Source organism: Eucyclogobius newberryi, unplaced genomic scaffold, assembly GCF_026437365.1.
Source record: "Eucyclogobius newberryi isolate DKJ021-1_F unplaced genomic scaffold, fEucNew1.0.hap1 SCAF_4, whole genome shotgun sequence".
Lineage (NCBI taxonomy): Eukaryota > Metazoa > Chordata > Actinopteri > Gobiiformes > Gobiidae > Eucyclogobius > Eucyclogobius newberryi.
In genome coordinates this window covers 36,098,386-36,114,982 of record NW_027316056.1, presented here as the reverse complement: position 1 = coordinate 36,114,982, position 16,597 = coordinate 36,098,386, and the positions used below count along the sequence as shown (strand labels likewise).

Sequence of the window (16,597 nt, the reverse complement as noted above, 5' to 3'; positions counted from 1 at the left end):
ATAACTGTGTATTAATGTAATCGTGTGTAAGTGAGTATTGCACCTGTATAACTGTGTATTAGTGTAATTGTGTGTAAGTGAGTATTACACCTGTATAACTGTGTATTAGTGTAATCGTGAGTAAGTGAGTATTACACCTGTATAACTGTGTAATCGTGTGTAAGTGAGTATTACACCTGTATAACTGTGTATTAATGTAATCGTGAGTAAGTGAGTATTGCACCTGTATAACTGTGTATTAATGTAATCGTGTGTAAGTGAGTATTGCACCTGTATAACTGTGTATTAGTGTAATTGTGTGTAAGTGAGTATTACACCTGTATAACTGTGTATTAGTGTAATCGTGAGTAAGTGAGTATTACACCTGTATAACTGTAATCGTGTGTAAGTGAGTATTACACCTGTATAACTGTCTATTAGTGTAATCGTGTGTAAGTGAGTATTACACCTGTATAACTGTGTATTAGTGTAATTGTGTGTAAGTGAGTATTACACCTGTATAACTGTGTAATCGTGTGTAAGTGAGTATTACACCTGTATAACTGTCTATTAGTGTAATCGTGTGTAAGTGAGTATCACACCTGTATAACTGTGTATTAGTGTAATTGTGTGTAAGTGAGTATCACACCTGTATAACTGTGTATTAGTGTAATCGTGTGTAAGTGAGTATTGCACCTGTATAACTGTGTATTAGTGTAATCGTGTGTAAGTGAGTATTGCACCTGTATAACTGTGTAATCGTGAGTAAGTGAGTATTACACCTGTCTAACTGTGTAATCGTGTGTAAGTGAGTATTACACCTGTATAACTGTCTATTAGTGTAATCGTGTGTAAGTGAGTATCACACCTGTATAACTGTGTATTAGTGTAATCGTGTGTAAGTGAGTATTGCACCTGTATAACTGTGTAATCGTGTGTAAGTGAGTATTACACCTGTATAACTGTCTATTAGTGTAATCGTGTGTAAGTGAGTATTACACCTGTATAACTGTGTAATCGTGTGTAAGTGAGTATTACACCTGTATAACTGTGTAATCGTGTGTAAGTGAGTATTACACCTGTATAACTGTGTAATCGTGTGTGAGTATTACACCTGTATAACTGTGTATTAGTGTAATCACGTGTAAGTTGTTGCATGAAAATGGAAAGATAAAACATTTCCAAAAACAAAAAAAACACCTATATTCACAAACATCTACCTCTTCTTGGGAGAAAAACATATTTATCTACACAGTTCCTATTATTTAAACAGGCTCGTTCTAGTCCTGGACGTCATCAAATTACTAAATCCATTGAATTCTTCTTCCTCTGTGTCACTTCTGAACAGCTCCACAAACTCCAGAGGTAGAGGAAGTGCAGATTCTTCTTCTGCGTTGCTTAGAGCCTAGAGCGCCCTCTTGTGGTCGCCAGTGTGAAAATAACAAATAATATCACACATAAGTTACTCTGGAGTACCACGGCCAAAACTATGAAAAAAGGTGCGACTTATAGTCCAGAAAATACGGTACATATATATTTTCATTTAATCTCTCGCTTTAACGTGAAAAAGCGCATTAAGCAGTTTGAGTGTGTAGTTTTCAGTTGATCTATGGTGTTACTCATGAGCTCGTACAGTAGCACGTGGACAAAGTGGTCAGAGATAATGGATTCTAAATGAAGGTGACTCTCAGTGACAGACCATTATCATCATTTACAATACTCAACCCTTTTTACACACTAAGGTCACTTTGACTTCAAATCTGATTCAAACCATCGCAAACGTTCGACGTCGCGTGCACACGTTCATATATTCCACCCTGTGCCATAAGTTCAACCCTATAAATCCAGCCGCAAACGTCCCAGCGTCGGCCCGGCTCCAGCACCGGCGCATTATGGAGCCGCTGACCATTAATTCAAATGACAAAATCGATGGCGGGGCGGCTCTGCGCGCTCTCGGCTCGAGGCCGCGGCGCTGTGGAGATGGGCGCGGGAAAAGCGCCCTTGCCGTCTCTGTGCGGAAAATAGTGCGGAAAATACTGTATTTTCTGCACTATAAGGCGCACTTAAAAAAACTGATATATGGGTTATTTCAGGTTGCAGTTTCTGACCTCAAAGCGATTTTGTGTGGTACACGTTTTGTTTCACTTATTGTTATAAATAAAAAAATATCAAAAATAGACCATTCATTGACAGTGCGCCTTATAGTGCAGACAATACAGTAGTCTGTTTTTTTGTTTTTTACGACGAGGGAAGATTTGCTTTACATTTATGTGATGAAAATGATAAATAAACGCTCCAGATGTTCTCAGCGTACTGCAGTTTAAGAGCTGTGTTTGTTCTGGTTCAGTTTGAAATGTGACATCACGCGCCTCTGATGTCACGACAGTTTCAATCTAAACGTCTCTGCTACGGGTTCAGTCGATCACGTCGTTAGATCACACGTGTCGAGAGGATCAGGTTCATCGATAATCGTGATCGTTCAGGCCACAATGTCATTGCAAGAACCAGAAAATTAGAATCGTGACCATTTTAGAAGTAAAATTAAGTTGTTTTTGTTCAATATGAAGCCCAAAAAAAAGACCTAAATAAATAGTAATAGTAATAAAACTTTATTTTATCCGTCTGTTTTTGTCACATTTAACTTTATTGTGTCTTTCAGAACGTTCAGTTTTGTAAAGTCACATTATCAGACAACGAGAATGAAAGAAAATTCAACATTTCAGTCTCAATAATCGTGAATAATCGTTAAATCGTGTTGTTATTTCCCCTCACAATAATCCAAACTCTTAAATCGTGATATCGTGACATCTCCAGCTGGAGGTCAATGTCATCGCAGCAGCAGATACTGTATCTCCCTGAAAACATGTATTATTCCCTCTCTTTATTGTCTGCCGTGTCCATTAACTATTCATCATCTGTGGTTAAATGTGACTCACAATGAGAAGAAGTAAGAGCAATTGAGCAATAACAATAAGAGAATAAAAGCATAAAAGATCAGTTCAATGCCGTACGGAACGTTCCAGTCCGACGGGCGATCGACCTTTAAGTATTCAACCAGTTCCATCTCCACGGTGCCCGATCTCCTACATTCTCCCACATTAAACGTTCTCATTGTCCCGTGGCAGAATAATCCTCCTTCTCCTTTATCGTACAGTGCGGGACGCCCTGTTTGTGCTCCTCCGCCCCGCCCTCTCCCCGAGCCTCCCCGGGGGCCTCGGCGGAGCCCCGCTCAGGCATCCCCCGCTCGCGCACAGCTATTTTTACTCCTTTTGCCTCTGCGTTTCATCGTTCCCCGTGTACGCCAGGTTCAAAGCGACAGCTACGCTACACGTGCTGCTCTGGAAATGCAAGCGCCGGGAAAAAACGAGGATGAGGTTTCGGTGTTGTCATTGGGGGGAAGTCTCGCTTTGGTGCAGAGAACGCTTACAGTGGTTAAGTTTATGCAACGACTCGTACGTAGTGTTGGCGTTGTGGCTTTGGGGGAAAAAAGGCAACGATACAAAAATGCTGTAAAGACATATTTGACATGTAGAATGTGTTGTGTCCCATTTGTGCTTTTGGGTAAAGTGTCCTTTCTTGCATTGATTATTCTGTCATTCCTTTTTAGACACTGTTCTATATTTACAGTGAGCAGAGAAAGTATTCAGACGCCTTTATTTCTGACTCTTTGTTTCATTGCAGCTTTTTGTTGAAATCAAATGTATTAAAAAAGAAGAGCTGGTCATAAGTATTCAGAGCCTTTGCTGTGACACACACTCTCATCCTCCTTGAGCTGTGTTTAATTAAACTAATTGGACTTGATTAAGAAACACACCTGTCTTTATAAGAACTACAGCTCAGAGTCAGAGCAAACGAGGTCTAAGGAACTGCACCAGGAGCTCAGAGACAGAACTGTGGCAAGGAACAGATCTGGCCAAGGTTAAAAAAGAATTCCTGCAGCACTCGAGGTTCCTAAGAGCACAGGGGCGACGTTTGGGACGACCAGAACTCTCCCTGGACCTGGATGTCCAGATAAACTGAGCGATAGTGTGAGAAGAGCCTTGGTGAGAGGTCAAGAAGAACCCAAAGATCACTGTGGCTGAGCTCCAGAGATGCAGAAGAAGATGTTCCACAAAGTCAAGTATCACTGCAGCTCTCCACCAGTCGAGGCTTTATGGACGAGTGGCCCCACAGAAGCCTCACCTCAGTGCACGATATGCAGGACTCCCAGAGTATGAGAAATATGATTCTCTGGTCTGATGAGAGCAGTGTGAGAAAACCAGGACCTGCTCATCACCTGGTCAGACTGGGCAGAAGTTTCACCTTCCAACAAGACAATGACCCTCAGCACACGGGTAAAACAGGAGCTGCTTCAGAACAACTCTGTGAACATTCTTGACCGGTCCAGTCAAAGCTCTGACCTAAACCCCACTGAGCATCTCTGGACCTGAACATGTTCACCAACGATCACCATCTGGAACTGGAGGATCTGCAAGAATGGAAGAAGATCCACAAATCCAGGAGCGACAAACGCATCATTCCCAAGAGACTCATGCAGTACTAGCTCAGAAAGTACTTCTACTCAATTCTGAGCAAAGGCTCTGAATACTTATGACCATGTGATACTTCAGTTTTTCTTTTTTAATACATTTACAAACATGTCTAAATGTGCTGAGTGTACATGATAAATAATAACATGAACTTTTTTGATTTGAACAAATTCCTACAATGAAACAAAGAGTAAAACATTTAAATGGGTCTGAATACTTTCTGTACTCACTGTATTTATTCTTCATTCCCCCAGGATCGTACCACGTGGACTCTGGCGCTGGCGTGTTCATCTTTTTAGCATGTTCCCCAATAATAATGAGTGAAGGCTGAAGAATGCAGCGCTCCGAGAGGCTTTGTCCCGCCCCTAAAGAGCGTTCCAAGTGCATCACTGCCACATCCACAATCCAAATCAATTACAGAGCTGATTGTTTGCGACTGATCTCTAATTAGCAGCGGTTCAAACGTGAGCGGCGGCGGCGTGAAAAGCTCGGCGCGATCGTGTAGTGCGTCTCCTCTTTCTCACTTCGGCCTCTGGAGGAAAGTCAAGCGTATTCCTCAAAGTGTCAGCGTGCGCCATGTGGCACGCTCCGGAGCTGCTGGGGACGTGGTGATTGATGTGGCGCGCACGCGGGCACTGCCAGCGCCCATAAATCAATAGGTAAAATGAGCCATCTGCACTTCATCGGATCTGGAACCAGGCGTGACTTTTAATAAACATGTTTGAGTCAACAGGAGCGCGGAGGTGTCAGAGTCTAATTAATGGGAAGCTACAGGAGCAAACGGGAGCGCATCAAGGGCAAAGATATCAGTGCTGACTCTTTATTCCATCTCAACGCTTGAATTCCTTTTACGTTTGTCCATTGTGTCGTCTAAGGATGTTTTGATGTGTTTTGTAGTGGTGTAAGTCCAATATTTGATTTGTTAGCCCGTAAGGCACAATTACTTTCATGTTGCAGCGTTTAAAGTTTAAACGCTGCAACATGAAAGTAATTGTTTACAACTTTAAACGTATGTAAGTAAAAAAGAATCATTGGAAAGTCCATTGTCTGATGTCTGTCCCTCTCTCAGTCTCAGCGTCGGCCGTTTCTTTTTGAGGGCCTTTTTTTCTTGCCGCCAAAAGTACGGAAACAAAGGGGTTAGTTTATAGTGGCGGTTGTTCTGTGGCTCTAATTGTAAAACATTCAACACATCACAAAACGTGCCAGACGGAATTAACATGGGCCAAACTACCAGTAATTTGGCATCTTATTCTATCGTTAGTTTGGTTTCTGTCTTCATGGTCAGACTTGACTTAAAGCAAAGGCACTCTCCATCTTATCCAAACTCTTCATGTAGAAGAGTTTTACAAAGCACCTGGATTCAGCAGAAACAGCTGAGCATCAGCTGGGCGGGGCATCATTACCTGTCACTGGCCAGGTCCTGATGCCCCGCCCCCTGTGCGAGGCAGCGAGGAGCTGAGGACGTGTGTTTTTAAAGCAGATATTTCAACAATCACATCAGGTCAGATTGATCAGGACCACTTAATGCATTTTACATCATTATGTTTAGACACAATGACATCACGGGGCCTGGAATGTACCGTTGGGTCTTTAATACCTCGGCCAAACTGACTGGTAAGACAGCGGCGCACGATGACGCTGCGCCGTGTCTCTCTTTAACCACTTTGGAGCGGATTTTTTAAATGTTGTTGTGCAGTTTGTGCAATGACAATAAAGGCATTTTAAATATGATGCATTATTTGTGTTGTTATTAACAACATGCTCTCGAGTGCCTTTAGTTTGGCTTCTCATGGTGTAGAACCAAAAAGAAAAAGTTTATAATGAAATTACATTTGGATCTCTGCTGTTTCCAATGGGACTAACTGAGTTTTGGCGCCATCTACTGTCTGCTGAGGGAATTACCCACAATTTAGCGAGATTAGACGGGAGAAAGAGTTGGGCGAAGTTTTATGGACTTAAAAAACAGCAGAGAAGATTCTCAGAGACACACAGTTGGAAAATCGCGCATCAAACTTCCTCCCAAACACACACACACACACACACACACACGCGCACACACGAACGCACACACGCACACACACACAATCACACAGACACAGACACACACACACAGACACACATACACATGCACACACATACGCACACACACACACACAGACACACACACACACAAACACACACACGCGCACACACACACGCGCACACACGAACGCACACACGCACACACACACAATCACACAGACACACACACACACACACACAGACACACATACACATGCACACACATACGCGCACACACACACACACACAGACACACATGCACACACATACGCACACACACACACACACACACACAGACACACACACACACAAACGCGCACACACACACGCGCACACACGAACGCACACACGCACACACACACAATCACACACACACACACACAGACACACACACACACAGACACACACACACACACACGCACACACACAGACACACACACACACAGACACACACACACACACACACAGACACACACACACACACACACACACACACAGACACACACACACACATGCACACACACACACACACACACACGCACACACACACACACAAACGTGCCCGTGCACACACACACACACACACAGACACACACACACATGCACACACACACACACACACACGCACACACACACACAAACGTGCCCGTGCACACACACACACACACAGACACACATGCACACACACACACACACACACACGCACACACACACACAAACGTGCCCGTGCACACACACACACACACACACACACGAGGAACTCCCCTCGGGACAGAGCGCTTGCACGGACAAAGCAGACGGTGGTCAACAGCAGGTGTTTCCAAGTACAACTGTAAAGACGCTGAAACACTTATTTATGCAGAAGCTACACATTGTATGGGTTTAAATCACATGGTATCATAAATATTGAATGTATTAAATAAGTTGTCGTATTTATGTCCCACCTAATGACATCCGCCTGAACACTGACACAAGCAAACCTCAGTCTTCATTCTGTTAGATCTGAGTGCTGCTTTTGACACTGTGGATCATGGGATCCTCTTACAGAGACTTGAGGACTGGGTGGGCATCACTGGCACTGCCCTAAACTGGTTAAGGTCCAATCTGGAAGACAGGAAGTACTTGTGTCTCGACAACATGCTCCTGACCTGTGGGGCGCCCCAAGGGTCAGTCCTGGGACCTCTTCTGTTCACCCTCTACAATGTAGAGGTTCAAGCACACACAGTCTGAAAACTCCTTTATGTCGTTGTTTCATGTGGTTTGTCCAACATTGTCTTTCTATAAGTTGCTCAAATAAAGAAAATGAATGAATGACACGTGGAATATGATGAACACAGGCTAAATGCATAAAAACAGCTACAGTTGTGCAATTTACTCATTATCATTTACAATAACAATAATTAAAAGACAAAATACATGATTTTGCAGGCTTTCTGTCTTTAAAATATTAAGACTCGTGATAGAATTATCTTCTGAATCGTTCCCAGCCCTATAATGACCCAACCTATCACAGTTGTGTAAAATAACAGTTTTGATACTCATTGCCACACATTTCCTTTCTGTGCTAAAAATGGATGCATAAAAAATAAAAAAACTGTGTAAAGTTTTAAATCAGCCCAAGAGCCTGGGCTAGAACCAGAACACGCTTTTGAGCAATAATAACACCTGTATTAGAAAAAATAAAACATTGTTTAATGTCATCTCCAGTGGCATCTCCACTGAGAAAAGCAGAAAAGTGACATAAAATATTCAGTATGAAGTGGTCTCTAAATAGTCTAAAGAACATAATCTCTTTACAGTCTTGCCATCAGCCTTTAGACGTACGTTATCCTGATCATAAAGAGTAAAAGAGTTATAACACTCTTTGACTCCGCCCAGTGTTGTGCAGCGTTGTGCCGGTGTCGTACCTGGGGCAGGGCTTGCATCACCGTGTCCAGCAGCGATCGCATCCCCGTGGCCATCTTGAGCAGCTTGAGCACTGTAAGGCGGTCACCACGGCGTCAGTCTCGGACACATCTACAGCATGCGCTAAATGCTAAAGTGTGCTAGCGTACCTCGCGTGATGCGCAGCACCCTCATGATGCGGATGATGGTGGGGTTGATGGGCAACGAGGCGTTCAGGTCGATCTCCTCCAGCGTGATGCCCATGATGGACAGCAGCACGATGGCCAGGTCCAGCTGGTTCCACCTGGACAAACAGACGGACAGACGTGTGTGTGTAGAGCAGATGAATGAGCAGTAACATAGGTGTATACTCTGACTTTCACTCATATCTACTATACTACAGCTACATATACTACTAATACTACAGCCAGTGACAGAAAGACATTCAACCGTTACATAAAGGTTTCATATCAAATAGAGGGCAAGGGCCAAGTTGCAACACAGTTTCCAAACACAATAAATGCAAATCTTCCACAGAATATGCATCTACAGGCTAAATGTGGTATAATTGTCCAGCTAGTTGGCCCTTTATATAGACTCGTTCTCCAGGCTGGACACTGCCAAGCTCCGTTGACAGTAAACGAGAACAATTACCGTATTTTCTAGACAATAAGTCGTATTTTTTGGGGGCAAAAGTATTATTAGTAGTATTTGTAGATAAAATCCAGGACCAAGAACAGACATTTCATCTTGAAATGCAGTTTAAAATAATAACAGATGAGAGAACATGGTGCATAAGTGTACGTATGCTAACGCTAACACCTTCAGCTACATGAGGCACAGACAGAACTGTGGTAAGTGTCTGGTATGTTAACGTAACATATTAACAGTTATTCAGATAACTATAGCATAAAGAACATGCTAACAAGTTTACCAAAGCATCAGTTTTACCCCAAATCACTAAATCCATTGAATTCTTCTTCCTCTGTGTCACTTCTAAACAACTCCACAAACTCCAGAGGAAGAGGAAGTGCAGATTCTTCTTCTGCGTCGCTCAGAGCCTAGAGCGCCCTCTTGTGGTCGTCAGTGTGAAAATAACGAATAATATCACATATAAGTCGCTCTGGAGTATAAGTCGCACCCCGGCCAGAACTAGTCCGGAAAATACGGTACAACACAAACACAGACTTGGTGAGTCGTTTCTGTGATGAGTTACTGACCTCTCTTTGAAGAATCGGCGCAGGCCAAAGGCGAGGAGTTTGAGGATGGCCTCGATGACGAAGACCACAGTGAAGATGTAGTTGCAGTACTTGAGTATATCCACCAGGTACTGCACGGGACACGTGGTTAGTAATACTACTGGAGTGACAGGAGGAGGGGCGGCTGCCACGGTTACCTGAGGCTGGTTGTAGTGCTCCATGCTCATGGTCAGCAGGTTGGCGAGGATGATGACGGTGATGAAGAGGTCCAGGTAGTGGCTGGTGCACACCGTGTGGATGGAGCGTCTCAGAGGGGAGTAGTCAGCGTAGTAGGGTCTCTCCTGGGCCCCTGAGAGCCACAGAGTAAACAACATGAGCCACGAGCTGTTTGTGGCAGCTACTGAACCACCAAATGTTCTAATGACATTTATTATTATTATGATATTATGATAAGACCTGCTTAAGACCTGCTTAAGACCTGCTTTAGTCCTGTTTTAGTCCTGCTTAAGACCTGCTTAAGACCTGCTTTAGTCCTGCTTTAGTCCTGCTTTAGTCCTGCTTTAGACCTGCTTTAGACCTGCTTTAGTCCTGTTTTAGTCCTGTTTTAGTCCTGTTTTAGTCCTGCTTTAGTCCTGCTTTAATCCTGCTTTAGTCCTGCTTTAGTCCTGCTTTAGTCCTGCTTTAGTCCTGTTTTAGTCCTGTTTTAGTCCTGCTTTAGTCCTGCTTTAGTCCTGCTTTAGTCCTGCTTTAGACCTGCTTTAGTCCTGCTTTAGACCTGCTTTAGTCCTGCTTTAGTCCTGCTTTAGTCCTGCTTTAGTCCTGCTTTAGTCCTGCTTTAGACCTGCTTTAGTCCTGCTTTAGTCCTGCTTTAGACCTGCTTTAGTCCTGCTTTAGACCTGCTTTAGTCCTGCTTTAGAACTGCTTTAGTTAGACCTGCTTTAGTCCTGCTTTAGACCTGCTTTAGTCCTGCTTTAGTCCTGTTTTAGTCCCGCTTTAGTCCTGGTTTAGTCCTGTTTTAGTCCTGTTTTAGACCTGTTTTAGACCTGCTTTAGTCCTGTTTTAGTCCTGCTTTTCTTTATAGTTTATCCATGTTTTTCTGGTAGATTTGGCTTGTTTAGTCTTGGTATAAACCTGGTCTTGGTCCAGTCTGGTTTTCTGGTAAACACTGGGTTTTAGTGCTTTTGTCCAGATTTGAGTCATGTAATATTGTTATGACATGTTTACTTCTCTGAGAGTAAAGTTTTGTTTTTGACTTGTGCTTCTGATAAAACATTGTGGTGTGATTTTGCAATCCGGCCCCAAACATCTGACCCTCTGAAACATCTGACCCTCTGAAACATCTGACCCTCTGAAACATCTGACCCTCTGAAACATCTGACCCTCCAAAACATCTGACCCTCTCGTAAACATAACTGAAGACCCCCTGATATAAAACAAACACTTGACAGAGTAAAGTAGAACTGCAGAGGACCCGGAGCAGCAGACACGCCTCCTCCTCAAAGACACGCCTCCTCCTCAAAGACACGCCTCCTCCTCAAAGACGCTTAAAAGATTCATATGACATAAACGATGAAGTCAGCGGTGAGAGCGAGCCTACTGTCGAGAGGTGTGAGGGTAAAATGTGCCACCTCAGCCACACACACACACACACACACACACACACACACACAGACACACACACAGACACACACACACACACACACACACACACAGACACACACACACACACACACAGACAGACACACACACAGACACACACACACACACAGACACACACACAGACACACACACACACACACACACACACACACACACACACAGACAGACACACACACACACAGACACACACACACACACACACACACACACAGACACAGACACACACACACACAGACACACACACACACACAGACACACACACACAGACACACACACACACACACACACACAGACACAGACACACACACACACAGACACACACACACACACAGACAGACACACACAGACACAAACAGACACACACACACACACACAGACAGACACACACAGACACAAACAGACACACACACACACACACAGACACACAGACACACACACACACAGACACACAGACAGACACACACAGACACAAACAGACACACACAGACACAGACACACACACACACACACACAGACACACACAGACACAGACACACACACACACAGACAGACACACACAGACACACACACACACACACACAGACACACACACACACACACACGTCCTCACACACACACACACACACAGACACACACACACACACAGACACACACACACACACACACAAAGACACACAAAGACACACAGACACACACACAGACACAGACACACACCTCAAGGTGTCTTTGGGATCCACCTCACTCGCTGCCAAACACTTCAGCTGCTACACATTACACTGCAGATAATCATGAGTGCGCAGGCCTTTGTGTGACACGAGGACGTCCAAACTATGGACCAAACGTGTCCCTCAGGACCAGATGATTAAGTAGAACATTTTCCTGTAAATCTAGAAATACTGCCATTTCATCTTAATATATATATATATATATATATATATATATATATATATATATATATATATATATATATATATATATATATATATGAAACATTTCAGTGTGAAACAGACTTGACACAAAGGTTCCAGACACAAATAAAGATTTGGTGCCTTGTTCAACATAAATTATATTAAATATGTCAGATTGAATAACATCTTCAATAATGTGATATTGTAAATGGCTTGGACCTTGTTGGCAGCAGCTGCCAAGGACACTCTTTTCAATTTTTATGAATGGATTTAAAGCCACTACATTTAATATTCTCTTGGTTTCTTACTTTTTAATAAAAGTTCTTCTTCTTGTCATTCATAATCAGTCAAAGACTAATTTGATCATCTTTATTGGATGGTTTTCATTCCCACACCGGACACTTACTGTAACTGGTGTCAACACGTCTGCTCGAGGGCAAAGTACAAGGGTCAGCAAACCCGGGCGTCACGCAAGACATTCCTGAGCGGCGTGAGCGGCGTGAGTGCAGAATGGTCAGATCTGTGCTTTTTGACGCATCATAACTGAGCCCCCCGCAGCACCGAGCCCCCCGCAGCACCGAGCCCCTCGCAGCACCGAGCCCCCCGCAGCACCGAGCCCCCCGCAGCACCGAGCCCCTCGCAGCACTGAGCCCCCCGCAGCACCGAGCCCCCCGCAGCACCGAGCCCCTCGCAGCACCGAGCCCCTCGCAGCACCGAGCCCCCCGCAGCACCGAGCCCCTCGCAGCACCGAGCCCCCCGCAGCACCGAGCCCCTCGCAGCACCGAGCCCCCCGCAGCACCGAGCCCCCCGCAGCACCGAGCCCCCCGCAGCACCGAGCCACTCGCAGCACCGAGCCCCCCGCAGCACCGAGCCCCCCGCAGCACCGAGCCCCCTGCAGCACCGAGCCACTCGCAGCACCGAGCCCCCTGCAGCACCGAGCCACTCGCAGCACCGAGCCCCCTGCAGCACCGAGCCACTCGCAGCACCGAGCCCCCCGCAGCACCGAGCCCCCCGCAGCACTGGACACAGTTTATTGACAGCTGCTGATGTAGCGACACTGTTTACCTTCACCACACATTTCTGGAATAACTGGAGCACTTGTAAAATGTAAGTGGCTTAGCAGTCTGACATAAATAAATCGTGTCGCTGTCCTTGGTCCTGAACAGTGACTGCGTCTGAGTGTGGTTTGCTAGTGCTGAGGAAAAGAGCCAAAATACAGCGACAGTGATGAATGAGCTGCTTTTATACAGTGCACTCGCTGTCCCGGAGAAACAAAGGAACTGCTGCACCATCGGCTCCTCTTACACTAAACTACAGACTGTCCCGGCCTGAAAAGATTTACACAGAACATCATTTACAAAGTAGTACCTTACTGGACAAAGTACTTTCACTCCACATTTGAGTTCTGTGTTTATTTCATTCTTGCCGAATTTTCAATGTGAAATCATCTTGACAAACCTCCAGTTTCACCAGACTCAAAAAACTTGGGTTTGATAAAGGACTTTTGAATATTGTCACCGATGACCTCGTAACACAGTTAAAAAACCGGACTGAAGTTATTTTTGAGTTGTGGTTCTGGACGGGCTGTTATGAGATTAATCCCAGCTGAATTGAAATGACTATTTAAATGGGCGCCGTTAGCAACTGGAGGAGGCTACGGTGATTTTGGTCATAACAAGCGGCGCGTGTGAGTGCGCAAGGGCACAGGGGAAGTCACCACGGGACAGTTCTGACTTCAGAGCCTTGCGAATGTGGTAAAACAGCAACGTTTACAGCCGCCAGCGCTGTTGTTGTGCCACAGATGAGTTTAGTTTGGATCATTTGCTGAAATTACCACAAACAAATGAGAACAGTGTTGTTGCTGGACAGCCACAGATTTATTTAACATGTTGGTTTCACTGTTGAGACATTCCTTAGCATGTTTCCAGTCGTCTTCTGCTCCTCGCGAAGGTGCTGAGCATTATTTGTCTTCTTCATGTCTTTAAATGAAAACACTGACACTGGCCTCTCCAAACGAGCTGTAAAACCGCTGCAGAACATCCAGAACCAGGAAGTACGATCACATTAGACCTGTGCTCGCGTCTCTGGCTCCCTGTGGCCCAGAGAAGAGACTTTGAAGGGCACCCGGACGCCCACGGGCACCAGGTTGGTCATTTAGGTTTCTCTCAAATCTACATTTTTCTGGACATGTTTAAAGTGTACCCCGCCTAAGGCCCAAAGTCACTGGGATAGGCTCCAGACACCTGCGACCCCGAAAGGGAACAAGCGGTAGAAGAAAAAAAAATGGATGTTTAAAGTGTGTGTTTAAACTGAATCTTAAGTAAACAATCAAATAAAATTAAGAAGAACAAATCTAACTGAAATGCAACTTGTCGGGGAAATATATTTTGCCAAAACTGGTCAGCCCTAAATCAGTGCCAGGACTTTTGGAGTCAAGCTTATAATATATGTATGTGTTTCAGAGCGATGAATGCTCCAAATGGCACCAATAAATCGGAAAATGAATCCAAGAATAAACTGTGCGGCAGACTTTTGTACCACAACGACACAACTGCACATTCGTTCCCACGTCAGACGTCCAGTTTGCTTGTCTGGAAAGAGTTTGTTAAAGTTGTGGTGAGGGTTGAGCTCACTGGCCCTCGGAGCACCGCTGGGATTAACTGGACAGGAGCCCGGTCAGCCTTTATCAGCGCACATCGCAGCCCGGCCGCACTAATGCTCCGCGGGCCAGCGGGAGCTAATCCCCGCTACAAAATCTTGTGTAAAGCTTTTCTGGTCGATCGCTCACAGCACAACAATGTCCAGAGTGTCGAGAACTGTACTTTATAAACTTCCTCAGCAGAATGTGAACATTTTAGGCCTGAAACAACTGGTTCATCGCAACAAACTGACACTGGAAATGATAAATGTGTGTTTTAAAGCAGAGCATGTGTCTAAAGAAATCATGCATGTAAATATAATAACCACGTGCCAAAGGGTTTGTGACAGCGAAGAACTCAAGTAGATTTAAATCGTTTTTACCTCCTTTCACAGTTTGGAGATTGGGCAACTCATCTTTAATTACAAGACAAGAACATTTACGATGAATCACAATTATCGGCAAAAAGAAAGAAAACGTTGATATTGTATTTTTTTTTTATCTTTCAACTCGCAATTATTATTCGCAATTATAGGAAAATGTGCTTTTTATTATAACAATGAACCTGCCGCTCAATTACTGCAGCAGATTGTTGAAAAAATAAAACAGAATGGCCAAAAAATGCATTAAATTATATAGATTTAAGATTATTGGCACGTCATTGTGGCAAGTGTTACGTCAGTTATTGGTGGGATGATCTCCATGGTAACGCTGAGGGGAGGGCCTTGAGACTTTGAGACAGGACAACAAACAGCTTTATGAAGAAGATGAACACAGCGTTTAGAGGTGTGGCACTACCTGTCTCCTCTTCTCTCTCTCTCTCCCTCCCTCAGCCTCTCTCTCTAATCCTTCTTCTTCATGTTAGATCTGTGGTCAAATTCTAACACTTCTAGCACCCGCACGTGTTAAATATATGTATAAATTGTGTGGGTTAATATATCTTATCACGATCTCCTTATGAACTAAACGGATGCACGGAAGTAATCGTCCTTACTCACTGGGACTGGGCAGTTTAAGGTGAAAAACATACATTATACAACAAAAAAAGAAACAAACGATCTATTTGGCATGATTCATGGGCCTTGGCAGTGTTTAGCTCCGGCCCGTGTCGTGGGGTGCGCGAGTCGTCGTGCGGCGGAGAGGAGCGCTCAATAAACGTGCTGAGCAGGATCTCATTTCGGGCGCGCTCCTCGTGCACCTGCGTCTGTCCATCGCTCAGAGCTATGGCCATTACCGCGAGGCACTCAGGAGCTACAGTGGCTCATTAAGTCCAAAAAAAGAGTGCACGTTGCCTAAAATTGGTCCGGGTCTGGTAATGTTCCCACCACAAGCGAACTGCAGCGTCAGTTTGGAAACAAAGACGAGGTGAAGACGCTTTGATTATTGGCATTTCACCAAAGCAAACTAGGTTAAAGCGCCCCCTACAGGTCGACGACTCGTTGAACTCAAATGCAGTTAAGATAAATATGCTTTGAATTTGGCTAAAAATGATTAAAAAAATTATCACAGAATAGCACATTTTTTAGGTTTATAATTTCCCTTCCTGTTTGTAATTGATGACATCACAGAAGGAAATTACCCAGCAAACACTGGGCAAAACTCATCTAACGTCTCAATTTATTTCATTTGACGAATAAGAATATATGAGAGTGACTTTCTTTTGTTGAATTCATGTTTAAAGAGTCAAAAACGTAAATTATGCATAAACTGAATGTGTGTCCCCGGTGTGATGTCACTTCC

The 16,597-nt window shown here is 44.3% G+C and overlaps 1 protein-coding gene across 1 annotated transcript in view; it reads right to left on the bottom strand.

The window, feature by feature from the left end:
- cacna1hb (calcium channel, voltage-dependent, T type, alpha 1H subunit b) overlaps positions 1–16,597 on the bottom strand; it is a 117,134-nt gene that overhangs the window by 12,606 nt on the left and 87,931 nt on the right. Inside the window, exons 27-30 of the mRNA XM_072462439.1 lie at positions 9,850–10,001; positions 9,674–9,783; positions 8,624–8,757; positions 8,477–8,547 (exon numbers count right to left, since the gene is read on the bottom strand). Of these exons, the coding sequence (XP_072318540.1) occupies positions 8,477–8,547; positions 8,624–8,757; positions 9,674–9,783; positions 9,850–10,001 (467 nt within the window). The remainder of the gene's footprint in view (positions 1–8,476; positions 8,548–8,623; positions 8,758–9,673; positions 9,784–9,849; positions 10,002–16,597) is intronic.